Source organism: Trichechus manatus, unplaced genomic scaffold (genome assembly GCF_000243295.1).
Source record: "Trichechus manatus latirostris isolate Lorelei unplaced genomic scaffold, TriManLat1.0 scaffold00102, whole genome shotgun sequence".
NCBI classification, from domain to species: Eukaryota; Metazoa; Chordata; class Mammalia; order Sirenia; family Trichechidae; genus Trichechus; species Trichechus manatus.
The window spans coordinates 9829206-9847017 of NW_004444038.1; the positions used below are offsets into that span (position 1 = coordinate 9829206).

Genomic DNA, 17812 nt, shown 5'->3' on the forward strand with positions numbered 1-17812 from the left:
TACGTATGGGGCAGAGTAGAACTGCCCCACAGGGTTTCCAAGGAGGGGCTGGTGGAGTCAAACTGCCAACGTTTAGGTTAGCAGTCAGATGCTTAACCACTGTGCCAGTAGAGCTCCAGATCATTTGGTATCTGCTATAAAATTACAAATATCGTTCTTAAAAATGTTTTAATTGAACTGTTTATTTACCAAAATAAAGGAACAAAGTCTGTCTTTTGGTATGATGGCCCCAGTTTGTATTATTTATTCCCATACTTAGTAGTTGGAAACTTTTATAAGTCATAATGATCATCCATATTTAACATAGATATAAATAATTCAGTTGTAAATGACTAACTCATATGAGGGATGATTGGTTTATAATTCTTTCATTAGTCATTCTAATTAGTGAGATGGGATATTGAGAAAGCAATTGAAAAATAATATTGGAGCAGGTGACACTTGCATTTCATGTTAAATGTTACAATTTATTCCATAGGAGGGACTTCGAACTTTGTGTGTTGCCTATAAGAGACTCATTCCAGAAGAATACGAAGGCATTTGTAAACTGTTGCAGGCTGCTAAAGTGGCACTTCAAGATCGAGAAAAAAAATTAGCAGAAGCATATGAGCAAATAGAGAAAGATCTTATTCTGCTTGGTGCTACAGCTGTTGAGGATCGGTAAAGTAACAGCTTATACCTTGTCTTCAAAAACAAAGAATGATGAAATACAATGATCTGTGTGATACACAGAGGGAGCTTCAGAAGGGAGTGTTGTCAACTGCATGCAACGTTTGATACGTTTATTCATTAGAAAGAGAAGTTTGTTTTATTGCATGCTCTAGAGTAATATCACAGAGGAGCTTATGAACTACAGATACGACTTTCACCGAAGCAAATCATAATGCTTAATTTTGAAATTAACCTAGATATTTTTAGAGCAAGGTAGATATTTATCTATATTCTTAACAAAAATTTATATTTAATGAATAAGATGTCTGAAATTCGTAGTTTACAGAAGAACCAGAAATAGTATTTTCACATAATGTTATGAATAGTCAAGATATGTTATTTTTTTTTAATTATCTTTTAGAACGGAATCAGTAACTCATCGTTTTTCTAAATTTGTTACTAGTTCTTTCCAAATATACGAAAACAAACAAACCCACTACCATCCTATCAATTCCAACTCATAGCAACTCTATAGGACAGAGTAGAACTGCCCCACAGGGTTTCCAAGGCTGTAATTTCTATGGAGGCAAACTGCCACATCTTTCTTCCACAGAGCGGCTGGTGGGTTCAAACCTCTGACCTTTACATACGCCATGTATTTGTCATTACTTATTTGAGAAATTTAAAATCAGTGGAATATTATAAAAAGTAACAATAATAATTACTGGTAAATTACCAATTACAGATTTTCAAATACCTCCAAAGGAAAAGCTTCTAATCTATCACAATTCTGTGACAAGGACTGAAAGTTATTTAAAGTTTAATCCACTAAGAAAGGAGTCCCTATGTAGTGGAAACAGTTAATGACTCAGCTGCTTAACCAAAAGGTTGGAGGTTTGAGTCCACCCAGATGTGCCTTGGAAGAAAGACCTGGTAATCAATCTACTTCTAAAATCAGCCATTGAAAACCCTGTGGAGCACAGATTTAATCTGATGCACATGGGGTCACCATGAGTCAGAATCGACTCAACAGAACTGAGTATTTTCTACCAAGGAATGGTCGTTTGTTCCACTGTGTTATTTTGTAGGACAGTGGAGGAATGGATTACAATTTATTATGATGGAATAGAGAAGGGGAAAAAATACCCCAATTTAAAAGAACAAAACAAAAATTTCAGGAAATATACTGAGAGTTTATTTCCTGGAAGTGTTTATAACCGTAAAGTTTGAAAGTTTTTAAGATTCATTGTAGTCTGTCTTAGTCATTTAGGTCTGCCATAATAAATTTCCACAAGTGGGTGGCTTTAACAAACACAAGTTTATTTTCTCAGTTTAGGAGGCAGAAGTCCGAATTCAGGGCACGGGCTCTAGGGGAGACTCTCTCTCTCTGTTGGCTCTGGGGGAAGGTCCTTGTCTCTTCAGCTTCTGTTCTTTGCCTCCGTGGTGATCTTCATGTGGCTCGGCATCTGTCCACCCCCGTCTGCTTGCTTCTCTGCACCTGATCTGCTCTTTTTATATCTCAGAGATGATCGGCTTAAAACACACCCGAAACTGATATGACCTCTCAACATAGAAAAGAAAACCCTTTCCCAAATGGGATTGCAGCCAGAGCTATAGGGTCACTGTGAGTCGGAACTTACTCAACAGCAACCTGTTCCGTTGTGTTTTTTATAGGGGTTAGGATTTACAACATATATTTTCGAAGGACACAATTGAATCCATAAGATAGTCCAAAACTTCCGTATCTTTAAACTTACATTATTCCAGCATGTGGATTTAAAAAGCATTTACTGAGTTTTCAATCTGAGTAGAGTATTAGGCGAAGTAGGAAGTGTCTGGTTGGTTTTGTTTTTTGTTTTTTAAGCCACATCTTCTGCATTCAGTCCAGATTAAGAAAACAAGATACAGACAAAAGAGGCGTGTTTCATGCCTAGGACCGTTTTTCTATAGTGAAGCTATAGTGGTGCAGTAGCTTAATCACCAAGTGGTTACTGTGTACCAGCCCCTGACTTAGGCTTAGAACTCATTTAACCCTTGCAGTGGCCCCCATTTGTCAGAGACAAGATAAGTGTTTAAGATAAGGGAGTGTTGAAAGTAGGATAGTGTTTGCCTGGGGAAAAATTGCAACTGGTCCTTACAGGAAATGATGAAAATAGATTGGCAGAAAAGAAGAAGGATGTTGTTAGAAAATTAGATATGGTTTCTTATATCTCTAGAATACTATGATTGTGTGGTCTTGTGACCAGAAATTTATTTCAGAATCTAACCCAAATCATTCCAGTTAGAATTTAAATCCGTTCCTCCCATTCACTACCTGTAAGGAACATATTACATCATTTCACACACCCATCAAAAGTTCAGATTCTAAAATCTAGAAAAAATGACAGATCACCAAAATGAGGTAAACGTGGTTTTGACACCAAATCTTCCAAGAATAACCGCACAGTTTTGACCGACGTCAAGACAGCCGTTCTTCCTTGGGCAAGTTTGTTAACCTCTCTAGGCTTTGGTTTTTCTGGATGCAAAATGGGGGTAAAGAGGTTGTTGTGAAGATGGAATTTGCGGTTTTGCCATGAGTTGGAGTCAACTCAGCGGCAACTGGTTTTGGTTTTAGTAGTGGAATCATTAGAATCATTAATTTTTTATATTATTTAGAAGTACCTGTGCTCCAATTTGATAAGAGGCAAAATTAGAACAGTTTTTACCAAAAGATAACGAGTATTACTTATCATCTCATTTTCCAGCTGGTTAAGGATGTTTTTGTTGTAGTTTGTGACAGCCCTTACAATTGCCTGAAGTGAGTCCCAGCTAGACGGAAAACTGTGACACCTAGCAAATGTAGATTATACAAGGCAGACTACTTTACTTCTTAAATATTTTAGTCATATTTAACTATTTGATATTATGAAATGTTTTATTGTAAGAAGTTAATACATAACTTAAAAAAAATGCTCAGGTACCTTATAGTAAAATTATGAGCCAGCAGCATGGTGCTTTTTAAATTGGAGGAGCCTTTGACAGTATTGCTTGTCGTGTTTTCTCTTGAACTTCCCTTAGGCTCCAGGAAAAAGCGGCTGATACCATTGAAGCTCTGCAAAAAGCTGGAATCAAAGTGTGGGTTCTGACAGGGGACAAAATGGAAACCGCGGCAGCCACCTGCTATGCCTGCAAACTTTTTAGGAGAAACACACAGCTACTTGAGCTAACCACCAAGAAAATTGAAGAGCAGAGTTTACACGATGTCCTGTTTGAGCTGAGCAAAACCGTTCTACGCTACAGTGGCAGCCTAACGAGAGACAACTTCTCAGGGTAGATAACACCTCCCTCACCCGCCCCAACAGAGGTCCTCAGGGCAGCTGACACCCACTTGCCAGAAGAGGAGCCAGCCGTGAGATTAAGCTCTGTTTTAAAATAGCATGTCCGAAACCATTTACACTTCCCCATTCATGTGTATTAAAGCTTCCCGTCCAGTCACCTCATTTAATTAGAGACTTTCCTGAGTCCAGGGTAACAGGTTTGCTTTTTTTAGCATTTTTAGTACAAGTCTATTTGTTCTCCTTTACAGCCCCCCACACTAGTCAGACTCTCTCCTCGTGTGTAACATGACGCTCTTCTTATACGTGGTTTACTTTCCCCATATCTGTATACCCCCTACCTTTATTTGTTTGGATCACATTCAGTCCTCTAAATTTACTAGCTTCATCATTGTGGCTGGAATAAACACTGGGGACAAGATGAGCTGGTTCTCTTCAGCAAAGTGGAAAATGTCTTTTGCATCCTTTTTTTAGCTGTTTGAAACTGGGAAGATATACGTGTGTGTGTGTGTGTGTGTGTGTGTGTGTGTTATGTATGTATATTTGGAACGTGAGAGCTCTTATCTGCTTCTAAGACAATTAGGGAGTTCCATTGTAGACTCCTCAGAGTGTCTGCCAGATGAGGTAGGGAAATATTAATAATGCATGGTTGGTTGTCTGTTAAAACAGTATACGCCCCAGAGTTGTTTGTTTTCCTCAAGATATTCAGCCTTATAATCTGATACGTGTTATTGGTGCCATCCTTGCTGATGCTAGATGCATTATCTAAGATTATATTTTATTTGAACTGTTTTAAATTTTCATCAGTGTAGGCAAAGCAATAACAGCTCTCTAATCATATGTACATTTTAAATTATTCATAAATAGTACAAAGATATTTTTCTTCACCTGATCTGCAGAATGCCTTTTGGGGATTAGAAATGTTCCTTGTGATTTTGAAACCCAGCCAAGAGAAATACTGTGACCATGTTCTCACCGACTGAGGCAATCCAAGCAGAGTATCAAGGGGTAGTAACTGGTGAAGGTGAAGACGGAGATTAGCATATGTGGCCAGGAAGTTCAAGATTATAGACCAACCTCTTTAGAATGCAAGATAAATGTTCTCCTTATATTGTTTCAGAAGTGCTGGAAGTTCCACACAAATCCACAAATAGAAGTGTGTTTTTGCTTTACCTAAGTGAAATAGGATGTTTTATTAAAACACAAGAAAAAATGTAGTCAAAGGTGTTAAATTCAGTACTATAAAGATTTGTATTGATAAAACAAGAAGTATTACTCCCTTAATTATCCATTAATCATGGATTTATATTATCTGTAGATATCCAAAAATAATCATGTAATCTTCTGCACTCAATAGATTTAGCTATTGAATAATCTCTCTGATTTATATAATCTTACAGACTTTCAACAGATTTGCAAGACTACGGTTTAATTATTGATGGAGCTGCATTGTCTTTAATAATGAAACCCCGAGAAGATGGGAGTTCTGGCAACTACAGAGAACTCTTTCTTGAAATCTGCCGAAACTGCAGTGCCGTGCTCTGCTGTCGGATGGCACCTTTGCAGAAGGCACAGGTTGATGCTTTATTTCTGTTTTAATCAGTTAATGATTGAGGTGTATTTAAATATTGAAAATCTTTAGTTAGTTCTCACAACCACTCATGTTTGCAAAATGTAGCAAGGTTCCCACGTTTTTGAAGTACAGGCAAAAACCTTAAATGATAGAAATAAGAAAAGAGTCTCATTTTGCTTGTTGTGATTAACCACAGGGATTAGTAAATGCTGACTGAATCAAATTTGTGATTTCCTTAGATGCAAAGGCCAGGAGAGATTCCCTGTCCTTCTCATGTATAATAAAACTATGTCCACAAAAATACAACCATTTATTAAGAATCTATGCTAAAGGTGGATTGGAAGGGAACTAACATTTAATGAGCACCTCTTGTGTGCCAGTTACAGATCTGACCCTGTTAGATGAGTGAAGTTATCCTAATTTTACAAATGAAGTGTCTAAGACCTAGAAAATTAGAATAATTTCCCTAAAATGATGCAGTTAGAAAACAGCAGTGTCAAAATTTGACCTCTACTCTGACTCCAAACTTAACATCCTACCCATTCTGCTATGTTCTTGCAAGAAATCTGAATTGTTTTTTGTTTTGTTTTTAAATACCTTTAAAAGCATTATAGAATACATGTGTAACTATGGGTATGTTTCTGATGTCAGTAAACTTAGAACAGTTTCAACTTAGTTAAGCAGCATTTTGGATACACAGATCAATTTAATTGTTCGAGAAAGAAATCCATTCCTTCTTAGACTAACCCAGTGGTTTGGGCTAAAATACATCTTTCACAAACTCTATAAACATTGTGCCTTGCAAATAGGTACTTTTTTTAGGAGGTAATTTTTTCCTTTGTATGCACATGTGCTAAACTAACTAGGCAGACGACGATGTCACAAAGAATACCTATTATTTTACTCTTGGTTTCCATATGTCTCGTGTCTCTCTTGTTCCTCTATTCCTCTTTTACTGCTTTATTTTGCATTAAACGAATATTTTCTTATGCAGCTTTTTAATTTCTTTAAAATTTGTACTATATTTTTTGAGTTATATTTTAGTGGTTTCTTTGTTGTTGTTATGTCCCATAGAGCTGATTTTCAACTCATCACAATCCCAGGGGACAGAGTAAAACTGTCCCGTAGGGTTTCCTATGCCGTAATCTTTATGGGAGCAGATTGCTAGGTCTTTCTTCCATGGAGCCACTGAGTGGGTTTGAACCACCAGCCTTTCAGTTAGTAGCTGAACACTGAACCATTGCACCACCAGGGCTCCTTGTGGTTTCTGTAGGGCTTATCATATGCATCTTATCAGAATCAGCTTCAGAGTTATACTAGCTTAATTTGGTGATATATAGAAATGGCATCTTATCAAAATCAGCTTCAGATTTATACTAGCTTAATTTGGTGATATATAGAAGTGTTACTTCTAATAGCTGTATTCCTTTCCCCCCTTTTGTGGTATTAAATTGTTTTACATATTACATTTATTGTTGTTACAAATCCAACAATCATTGTTATAATTACTACTTTAACATCTGTAGTCATTTTCTTAGCCCAGTACAACTTTGCTCCCACCTACTTCCTTGGTGTTGTTATTTATTGTGAGGAGGGTCTGCTAGCAACAAATTCTCTCAGTTTTTTGTTTGTCTGGGAAAGTATTTTTGTCTTCATTTTTGAAAGATCACATTGTTGGATATAGGATTCTCGGTTGTCAGTTTTTTCTTTGAATATGTTATCCCTCTACCTTCTGGCCTCCATTGTTTCTGCTGAGAAGACAGCTGTTCATCTTTTTCAGGTTCCTTTGTAAGTGAAGAATCGTTTTTTCCTTGCTGCTTTCAAGATTTCCTCCTTGTCTTTGACTTTCAGCATTTTTACTATGATTGCCTGTCTGTGGGTCTCTTTGTGTTTATGCTACTTGAAGTTTGTTGAGTTTCCTGAATATGTGTGTTCCTGTTTTTCAATAAATTTGGGGAGTTTTTAGCCATTATTTCTTCAAATGTTTTTCTTTTTCTTTCTCCTTCTTATACTCCTATTATGTGTATGCTGGTGTACTTAATGCTGCTCCATGTTGCTCTGAGGTTCTGTTCATTTGTCTCTGTTTTTTCTTTCTGTTCTTCAGCATGCATAATATCTATCAATCTCTTCACCACCTCTTTCTTCTGCCAGTTCAAATCTGCTGTTGAGCCCCTCTCGTGAATTTTTTATTTTAGTTAGTCTACTTTTTGATTCCAGAATTCCCCTTTGATTCTTTTTCATAATGTCTGTCTCATAATGCTCATCTCTTTAATGATATTCTCAAGGAGCCCTGTGGTGCAACAGTTTAGCACTCAGCTGCTAACAAAAAGTTGGCAGTTTGAACCCACCCAGTAGCTCCATGGGAGAAAGACCTGGTGGACTGCTCCTATAAAGATTACAGCCTAGAAAACCCTATGGGACAGTTCTATTCTGTCACATGGGGTCACTATGAATTGGAATTGACTTGACGGCACCCAACAACAGTAATAATATTCTCTGATATGACATTGTCATTATATCTTCCTTTACTTCTTTAATTATGCTTTCCTTTAATTCTGTGATGGTATTTATAATAGCTACTTGGATGTCTTTTTCTGTTAAATCCGATATCTGGTCACTGTCAAAGGCAGTTTCTGTTACTGCTCTGCACTCATCTCCCCACCCCCCACCATGTGTAGGTCTTACTTTCCTGTGTACCTTTTCTTTGCACACCTTGTAATTTTTTGTTGTAAACTGGACATTTTAGGTAATATATTGTAGCATCTTTGGGTTCTGCTACCCACCCTGCAAGGGCTTCTTACTGTTACTTTTTGTCTATCTGTTTAGTGCCTGGCTGGATTATCTTAGTGAAGTCTACTTCCCCCACATAATGTTAAGCCTCCGGTGTTGCTCATCAGGGAGACATAGTTTGGGGCAAGCCCACATTTACCCTGAGATGACAAGGTGTTGTTAAGGGTCTCTTCCTGTCTTTCCCCGACCACAACAAGCTGTGAAACTCTGCTAATTGCCAGCTGATTGCTCTGTTGTTTTCAACAATGCCCTGAGACCTAAATTGCTCTACAGCATTATCCAGTCAGATTGCGGATTCTGTAAAGGAATAGTTGCTGAGGTTAGTGTTTGATATTTGTTCTAACCGCAGGAAGGCTCCTCCCAGTTGCCTTATTCCCCAGGTCTTTCCTACAAACTGGAGCCCTGGTGGCGCAGTGGTTAAGAGCTTGGCTGCTAACCAAAAGGTCGGCAGTTTGAATCCACCAGCTGCTCCTTGGAAACCCTGTGGGGCAGTTCTACTCTGTCCTATAGGGTCGCTATGAGTTGTAGTCGACTCAACAGCAACAGGTTTGGTTTTTTGTTTTTGTTTTTTAATTTTCCTACAAACTAACCAGCATACAGGCTAAACCGTATCTTCATTAAATCCATAAATCTCCCAATTGCTTTTCACCCCAGCCTCCACTGTTACTGGCAAATATATCACAAATATAATCTTGAGAGTGTCATTAGGCTTAAACTTAACCATATTCTGTTGCAAATGAAGTCAGTTCCTTTGGGAAGAGATTAAGAGCTATCTGTTTTTACTGCCTGCTCCTCTCCCCAGGCAAAATCTCTGAGCCAGGGCTCTAGAGCTGAGACAGTGGCAAGCTTCTGGGATACAGAGGTATAGTGGCAGCAGCCTGAGCTCCTCTCAGCTTGCTTTTCCTGGCATGGAACCACCACATAATGAGCTGGGGCAAGAGTGATCGGAGCCCCAGTATTCTCAGCGCACCACCCCCAAAGTAGAGCTTCTGTTCCATCAGTGGGGACTAGGCAAAAGAAGGAAGCTCCCACCTCTTGACTCTATTTGATTAAGTCCCACCCAGGACTTAGACTCAGCAACAGGTGGCTGCTGGCAGGATGAGAAATGCTGAAGTTCTGTTCCTCCTGGGAAGAAAGCCCTGCAGCTGGGAGCTGGGGGGAGAGGGAGCCCTGTGTTCTTGGCTGCAACAGTGTGGCATGGAGCTCACCTAGCTGAGCTGGGAGGGAGCGGTCTTGGTTCAAATACCATAGACTCTCTTATTGAATTTTCATAGATTTTCTTGAATAGATGTTTTTTCATTTGCTCTTTGCCCTTAGGACCATTTCCAGTGGCTTTAATGGTTGTTGTTTTTAATAATTTTCACCAGTTCCTCTAGAGAGTGGGTTAGTGGAGTTCCTCACACTGCATGCCAGAAGTGATACCCCTAAAAACATAAAACAGGATTGACTTGGCTGCTGCTCAGTGAAGACAACCTGATACTTGAGAATTCATATACAGTTATTTGGGATACAAATGGTTTTACTTCCTAACCTCCTTCTTAGGTGTTTGACTATGTAAACATATAATCATTTGCAGAATGGCAACTAAGAATTTTGTGTTTGCTCTTCATTTGTTCTGTGGTACTTTTTTAAAAGTTCTTAACTGACTTTTGTAAACTTTTATACAAATTAGTTTGTGTTTTAGTCACTCATCTTGAAACGGGAAGGTCATTAACACATTTTTCCCCATCTTTTTAGTCTTATATCTTAACCATATATCATTACACTTAGACATATGTGAAAAAAAGACTAAAAAAATGAGCTAAAAATTTGGAAACTTCATTGCATTAAATTAAGAGATTTGATGAAAATTTGAAAATTAAAATAGCATTAAGAGTAGTTTATTTAAATATATATATGTGCACGCACGTGTGTGTATATATGCTTCATACCAAATATCTTGGAATAACAACTATCTTCTAACAAAATGAAATGTTTCAGTTTTCCCCTATATATTTAAATATATTACTGTGTTTTTGTGTGCCATCAAGTCGATTCCAACTCATCATGACACTAGAAGGGCTCCATAGAGTTCCCTAGGCTATAATCTTTGCAGGAGCACACTGCCAGGTCTTTTCTCCCACATAGCTGCTGGGTGGGTTCAAACCACTGGCCTTTCAGTTAGCAGCCAAGCACTTAACTATTGCACCACCAGGCTTCCTTATATTAGTATAACCAAACCAAAACCCAAACCCATTGCCGTCAGGTTGATTCTGACTCATAGCGACCCTGTAGGACAGGGTAGAACTGCCCCATAGGGTTTCCAAGGAACGGCTGACTGGTGGATTCGAACTGCTGACCTTTTGGTTAGCAGCTGTAGTACTTAACCACTATGCCACCAGCTTTTAGTAGTAACTAAAAGCTACTTCATGTATTTCATGTCTCTGTCTTCAGAATTGGCCTACCGGTCTTTTTGATCTTATCTCATTGTAATCATACCGTAGTTACTTTTGCTTTATTTTGTTTTGTTTTCAATATGAAAAAGGTTTTATCTTATGTGGATGGGTAGATTGGTTATAGTAAATTAGCTATAAACAAATAATTTTTTCTTTTCCTGAAGTAACTACATTTTTTAAAATTTCTAATTAATTTTTTAAATTTTTTAATTAGCCTATCTAATGAATAACCTGAGTAAAAATTAAGCAGAGAAGATAAGTTCTGCATTTATTTCTTTTTCAGATTGTTAAATTAATTAAATTTTCAAGAGAGCACCCTATTACTTTAGCGATCGGTGATGGTGCAAATGACGTGAGCATGATCCTGGAAGCACATGTGGGCATAGGTAAGCCATTTTGTCTCTTCCTTTTTGGCTGCCTACACACCTTGGTAGCCAAGATTTGTCACTTTATCCACAAGAAGGGGGCACAGCCAAAGGAGATGTCATAGAATTCATGTGGTACATTCAGGCCACCATCTGTAATTTAGTGCATTCATGACTGGGAAATCTCATAATAATGGCTTGATCTAGCCTTATTTTGCTTTCATGGTGATGAGAAAGGGTTTATTCAGCACATTTCTCCCCCGTTTTATAGGTGTCATTGGAAAGGAAGGTCGTCAGGCTGCGAGGAACAGTGACTATGCAATACCGAAATTTAAGCACTTGAAGAAGATGCTGCTTGTTCATGGGCATTTTTATTACATTAGGATATCTGAGCTTGTGCAATACTTCTTTTATAAGGTAGGATGGAGTCCTTTGCTCCTATTGCTGTTTCTGTGGTGTGTAATGGACATAATAGAATGGCACAGTTGTCAGAATGGCTTGATGCCATAAGAGGTAATTTATCTAAAAATAGCAGTAACTGCCAGAAAGGAAGGAGTAAGCTTATTACTACAAAAGGAAACCGCTACCACTTTTCTCATATTAACAATTTAATGTGGACCCAGTAAGAAGATATCAGTAGTAAAATGTTTGAAGAAGTGGCATTCTTTTATAATTCCTTTAAATAATTTCTTATTCATTCCCGTCCTGCTTCCAATTATGCAATTTTATTTTTTTTCCTGTTTATATTGACACATTGCCTTCTCGTTTCTCTTTAACTTAAATTTTCTCTTTACGATGTCTGTTATCAGAGTGTCAGAATATATTCATGTATACGTTTTAGGTACATTGAAAAAAGAAAAAAATTTAAAGCACATTATCTGTTTTCTATAGACAACAGGACACTTCTGAATCAACTTCCCCAAATAAAGTGGTATTAAACTGACATCTTCTTATGAATTCTAATATAAGTAATGGATACCTCTTATAGTATGTCTTTGAGTTAACAACCTTGTGACTTGTCTTTCAGAATGTCTGCTTCATTTTCCCTCAGTTTTTATACCAGTTCTTCTGTGGATTTTCACAACAGGTCAGTTCTAGCATTTCAAGTTAAAAGCTTGCCTGAGCCCTTATTTTCCTTCCGCCATGTTGGTTGTTGCAGTAGAGAAAGAGAAGGCTCCCAGAAATATGCAGACAAACTCTCCATGGGAAGATGGTGAAGAAGGCAGTAATGTCTCTCCATCTTCCTGCCTCTCTGGAGTACATGTGTTTTGCCCCAGTTAGCAGACTTGGGATAAAGGAATAGGGGCCCTGATGTTGAGGCACTGTACGGTGCTCCAGAGTCTGCTGACTCCAGACTTGCTAATGCGGATACATTTCTTAGATGCAGTCCAATCACGAGTGCAGCCGAGAGAGACTTTGCTGCTCTCCAGGGCTCAGAGTGATGCTTTGCTAGACTGTCTGAACCCAACAGACAGAAGGCAGGATGTTGTTGTTGTTAGGTGCTGTAGACTCAGTGCTGGCTCGTAGGGACCCTTTGTACAAGGGAACAAAGCACTGCCTGGTCCTGTGCCATCCTCACGATCGTTGCTGTGTTTGAGCCCATTGTTGGAACCACTCTGTCAGTCCATCTTGTTGAGGGTCAGTATAACCCAAACCAAGCCCACTCCCTTCAAGTAGGACAGAGTAGAACTGCCCCATAGGGTTTCCAAGGCTGTAAATCTCTGTGGAAGAAGACTGCCACATCTTTCTCCCACAGAGTGGCTGATGAGTTCAAACCTCCGACCATTTTGCAGCCGAGTGCTTTAACCACTGCACCACCAGGGCTCCTTGAGGGTCAGTATAAAACCAAAAAAAAAATCCAAACCTGTTGCCATTGAGTCGATTCCGACTCATAGCAACCCTATGGGACCGAGTAGAGCTGCCCCGTAGGGTTTCCAGGGATGGCTGATAGATTTAAACTGCCAACCTTTTGGTTAGCAGCTGAAGTCTTAACCACTACACCACCAGGGCTCCAGGGTCAGTATAACCAAAAAAAATCCGTTGCTGTCGAGTCGATGCTGAGCTTAAGTCTTAGACCCTTTAATTGGCCCTTTGGACCATCGCTGGAATTTGGTGTATTAAAATGTGCTAAGTGGAGGCAGTGTGACCTGGAGAAAGTAATGGAGAAGCTGCTCAGACAGTTACTACAAAAGCAAATATATGCTTTCTGTCATTTAGTTACTTACACTATCCTGCACAGATGGACTTCGGGCAACAGCTTTTATCTGAAGGGACCGGGACTGGGGAAAATTGAAATTTGAAGACAGTGATCAGGATCGTGTATCTCAGTTTGCAATGGCAGAATGAGGTGGCTCAAAGTTGGGCCTTCTGTCAGTTGTAATTTTAATCCTGACTAGTTTACGTAACAGAGCTTCGGAAAATGCCTTGGTCAGTCTATGTCAGGAGAAAGGTGATTCTTCATGCATTTTAGAGTGGTCGTGTCTCTGGTTCTTTACAAATTAAAAGAAGAAAAATCTTTGTGTACAAAATATCCAAAATGTTTCTAAAAATGCAGTGAAGTGTTTTTAGTTTAATATTTTTTTCTTCTTACAGACTTTATATGATACTGCGTATCTTACACTGTACAATATCAGTTTTACTTCCCTTCCAATTCTCTTGTACAGTCTGATGGAGCAGCATGTCAGTATAGATATGCTCAAGAGAGACCCTTCACTGTACAGGTATTGTGGCTCAAAAATAATTAGGTAGCAATGTAATGATTCCTTCAAATAAATGCATAGTTGGCATTATTTATAAACCAATGTATCAGCTGATACAGTTCCTTCTACAGGAAATTCTTTAAGCAGAAAGCAATGTAATTTAAATGAATATATGTAAAATTCGGCTAGATTTACCTTACATTTGGAATGTACATGTTAAACCAGTTTGTATTTTAGCATGGTTTTTGATAATTATGAAAGAACCTATGAGTTCTTTTCCTCATTGTGACCTCTGTAGCTTCATAGCCTAAATTATCCTTTAAAAACCAAGTATATTTTATTCAGTGAGGGAAAAAAGAAAAGTTAACAAATCTGATCTCGTGCTTTTTTCAACTAAAAAGTTCTTTTTTAATAATAAAGAAAAAATGCTTTTCTTCTATTTCAGAACTGCACTCCAGGATCTCTGGCATATGCAGTGTGTTACTCTTTCTGGGTTTTTTTTTTTTTTTTTTTTTTTAATTAGACTTTTTATTTTCAGATAATTTTAGATTCACATACAGTTGTAAAAAAATATTGCAGAGAGATCCTCTGTACCCTTTATCCAGCTCTCCCCTAATAACATAAAACATCTTACAAAACTACAGTATAGTATCACAGCCAGGATGTTGACATTGATTCCATCTACTGATCTTACTCAGATTTTCTCGCCTTTGCTTGTATTCGTGTGTGTATATAGCTCCATGAAATTTTTTCACATGCGTAGGTTTGTGTATCCACCTTTGTTGTTAGTAGATGCTGTTGAGTCGATTTCAACTCATAGCAACTCCATGTGACAGAGTAGAACTGCCCCATACCGTTTTCCAGGCTGTAATCTTGATGGGAGCATATTGCCAGGTCTTTCTCCCGCCTATCCACCATTAGTCAAGCAATACTTGTTTCACTTGTCAGAGGTTTTGTTAGGAACCCACTGTGTTGGTTTAACTGCCTTCGTCTTGAAATGTTGAAGCCCAAAATAATTACCGTAGGCAACCATTTTAGGACAACAACAAAATACAACCCCCTGAGTTTGTCATAAGTACTTAGTACAGGAATAAGTGTAAGAAAATAAAAGTATATACACCCTTTTAGGCATTTATCCAGAGGGAATCCTGCAGATTATCTCTTACTGAACGAACAGGTGTAATCTAGCCTGAGAAGACGTCAGATCATGAATTGTGTAGCAAACTTAAGGTCTTCAGTCTAATTTAGTTATTAAATGCCAAACATGCACTGTGTTCTGTGCAGGACTTCGAACCCTGCTGAGAATTTGCATTTCCAACAAGTTCCCTGCTGAGAATTTGCATTTCCACCCCAGATATACTGAATCAGAATCTATATTTTAACAGGCTTGTTAGGTGATTCTTATGTATAACTTCCTGGGAACTTGTTAGAAATGCTCATTCTCAGCAGGGGCTCAAACCTGAAGGAACTGTTTGAAACCCTAGTTCTGTGCTAATTACTTTCAGAAGCAGAAGTATGAGCTATAACATCTGTTTGCCTGTATCTGATTTTATGGGCTAATTTGAGAGGTAAAATGTTCAAACAAAAATTAATGAAGACCATTTATATGTATAGTAAAATGCTAAGTCTGAAAAACATTTTGGTTTTTCTGCTGGGGAGCTCAGACTTAAGGTTTATTGGTCATTTATATTTTATCATATAGAGGAACATTATCAAAACTGTTCTATGCCATCATAGTACGTTTGCTTCCTTTCTTATGGTTACGATTCTCTATTTTCACTATACCAGCTTTGTATTATGAGCTGTCTCAAGTCCTTTCTGTAACCAGGTATACTATTGAATGCAGTATCAAATTGTGTAGAACAGACAATCAGAGGACCTGGAAGTGTGTGATTTGTGTACAGATTTAATGGTATAAACTGTTAGTAGAAACTAAGAGAATATTGTGGCCTATAATCAACACAGAAGGCTTTGTGGCAAAGAGATTATGTGCTGAGCTAAACAGTGGGTGGAAATGTGGACGAGGCAGGAAAGTGAATATATTGTGAGTAGGTAGAAGGTTGGAGGTGGAGTTCTTCTTGTAGGGAGGAGTACTGAGTTACATGCTGCCCCTTCCCTCATAATTCACAGCTTTGCATAAACCTGTGATCACTAACTAGTTGCGCTGCAGAGTCATCTACAAGGGAGTTTAGTGCTTTTGCTCCAAGCCAGCTCCACACGTAGGTTCTGCTAACCCGGCCAAAAACCCTCCAGTGGTTTACCGGCCTTCACCTAGAAAAGAGCATAGCTATAACGCACTATGCAGATGTTGTGGTTATTATGTGAATGCAGTGAAATTAACTGAGATGGTACTTCAATATAATGAGAGTGCAATTTTCTTACATTTCTCTTCATATAGAGATATTGCCAAGAACGCTCTGCTCCGCTGGCGAGTGTTCATTTATTGGACATTCCTAGGAGTATTTGACGCTCTGGTGTTCTTCTTTGGTGCTTACTTCATGTTTGAAAACACAACCGTGACCAGCAACGGACAGGTCAGTGTTGAACTTGATCTTGTTGACTTAGCTACTTAGGAATTATCCCTGCTAATCCTATATGATGGTTTTGTCAATACACTAATTCAGTACAGCCTGAAGATTCCTGTTGGGTTTTGGTGTCATGGGGAGATATGTTTTGTGTATCTGTTTATCAAATTGCTTTAAAGAACACATTATGTCAGTCTTCATATCAGTAAACGCCATGCTGTGGATAGCCTCCCACTGATTGTAAGGAAATACCCTTTCTGAGGTTTTTGTAATGTAGATTTCACCATTAGCTATTATGTAGTGATTCAGTCATTCAAGCATTGCTTTTTAATATGGGAGTAATTTCATATTTAACACATTTTAATATTTTTTCACATGTACTTATCTTAAATATCTGTTTTCTTTGCAATAAATAGGTTCATAGCTTTCTGATAACATTCAGCTCTCTGGTTGTTTACATAATTTCTGGGGGTTTGTTTTATTTGTATTTTGCTTTTTTTGTCTTTTTGCTACTTGCTTCTCTTCCCACCCTCAGATAATGACTGCCAACATGTATATGGTAAGACACTTGTGGGTTTGTCCTTTCTCTATGTTTTTGGAGTGCATTACAAATAAAATATTTCTCGAAAATATTTTCAGATGTGACTTCTGTGTGCTTTGTTAGTAGAAATAGTGTTAGCTGCCACTGCCTTCTGCTTCCTTTAAAACTGAAGCTGCATTGAAGAAGTATGTGTACATCTTGATCATTTGTACTTGGTGTTTTATCTCTGAATTTCCCTGTCAGAATTGCCAATCGAGTCAGTGATTTTTTTTTAATTGATTTGATATACTTGAACTTCCCTTTGCTTTAAATAAAAAGCAACATAAGCAGATATGTGAGGCCTGTTGGGGAAATTGCTGTTAGATCACTTACAAAACTAAAAATTGTAGTATGGGCTGGTTCTGCAGTCACTGAGATAAATATACAGTAACTCAAGGGGCAGTCTTAGAGGAATGATGGTACTCTTGGTTCTTGGCTAGCAGGACAATGCAGAAAATAAAAGTGCTCATCTCTTTCTGAGCGTATTCCCGTCAGAACTAGAATGCATCTTATTGTTGGTGTAGTTTAGGTGTCCGGTTCTGTTGACTGTCAGTAAGTGAGAGCTACTTTTTTTAAAAGACCTAAATCATTCATGTAGGAATGTTTATAGGTCAGTCGCAGTATTGGGGGAGAGGGAGGTAAAATAGACTCATTGATAACTGTTTAAAAAGAAAAATTCACTTATGGAGCATTTTCTGCACAGAGATTGTAAGCCATGATAACCATAACAGTTTCTCATTTGATGCCACAAATAGCAATACTAAATAGTAACTACTGTATTAGTGTTGAGCAGCGGCGTGTTCCTAGATGAGCACTCAAAAGTTCGGAATGCCTTATACGAGAAGCCTGTAGAAATTGAGACTAGTGGAAACAAGCAATC

At 38.2% G+C, this 17812-nt stretch overlaps 1 protein-coding gene across 5 annotated transcripts in view; it reads left to right on the forward strand.

The window, feature by feature from the left end:
* ATP11A (ATPase phospholipid transporting 11A) overlaps positions 1-17812 on the forward strand; it is a 221478-nt gene that overhangs the window by 187741 nt on the left and 15925 nt on the right. For all 5 annotated transcript variants that reach the window (XM_023737411.1, XM_023737412.1, XM_023737414.1 and 2 more), the window contains 8 exons: positions 479-660; positions 3709-3960; positions 5366-5540; positions 11047-11149; positions 11400-11545; positions 12156-12215; positions 13721-13848; positions 16226-16361. In XM_023737411.1, coding sequence (XP_023593179.1) covers positions 479-660; positions 3709-3960; positions 5366-5540; positions 11047-11149; positions 11400-11545; positions 12156-12215; positions 13721-13848; positions 16226-16361 — 1182 coding nt within the window. The remainder of the gene's footprint in view (positions 1-478; positions 661-3708; positions 3961-5365; positions 5541-11046; positions 11150-11399; positions 11546-12155; positions 12216-13720; positions 13849-16225; positions 16362-17812) is intronic.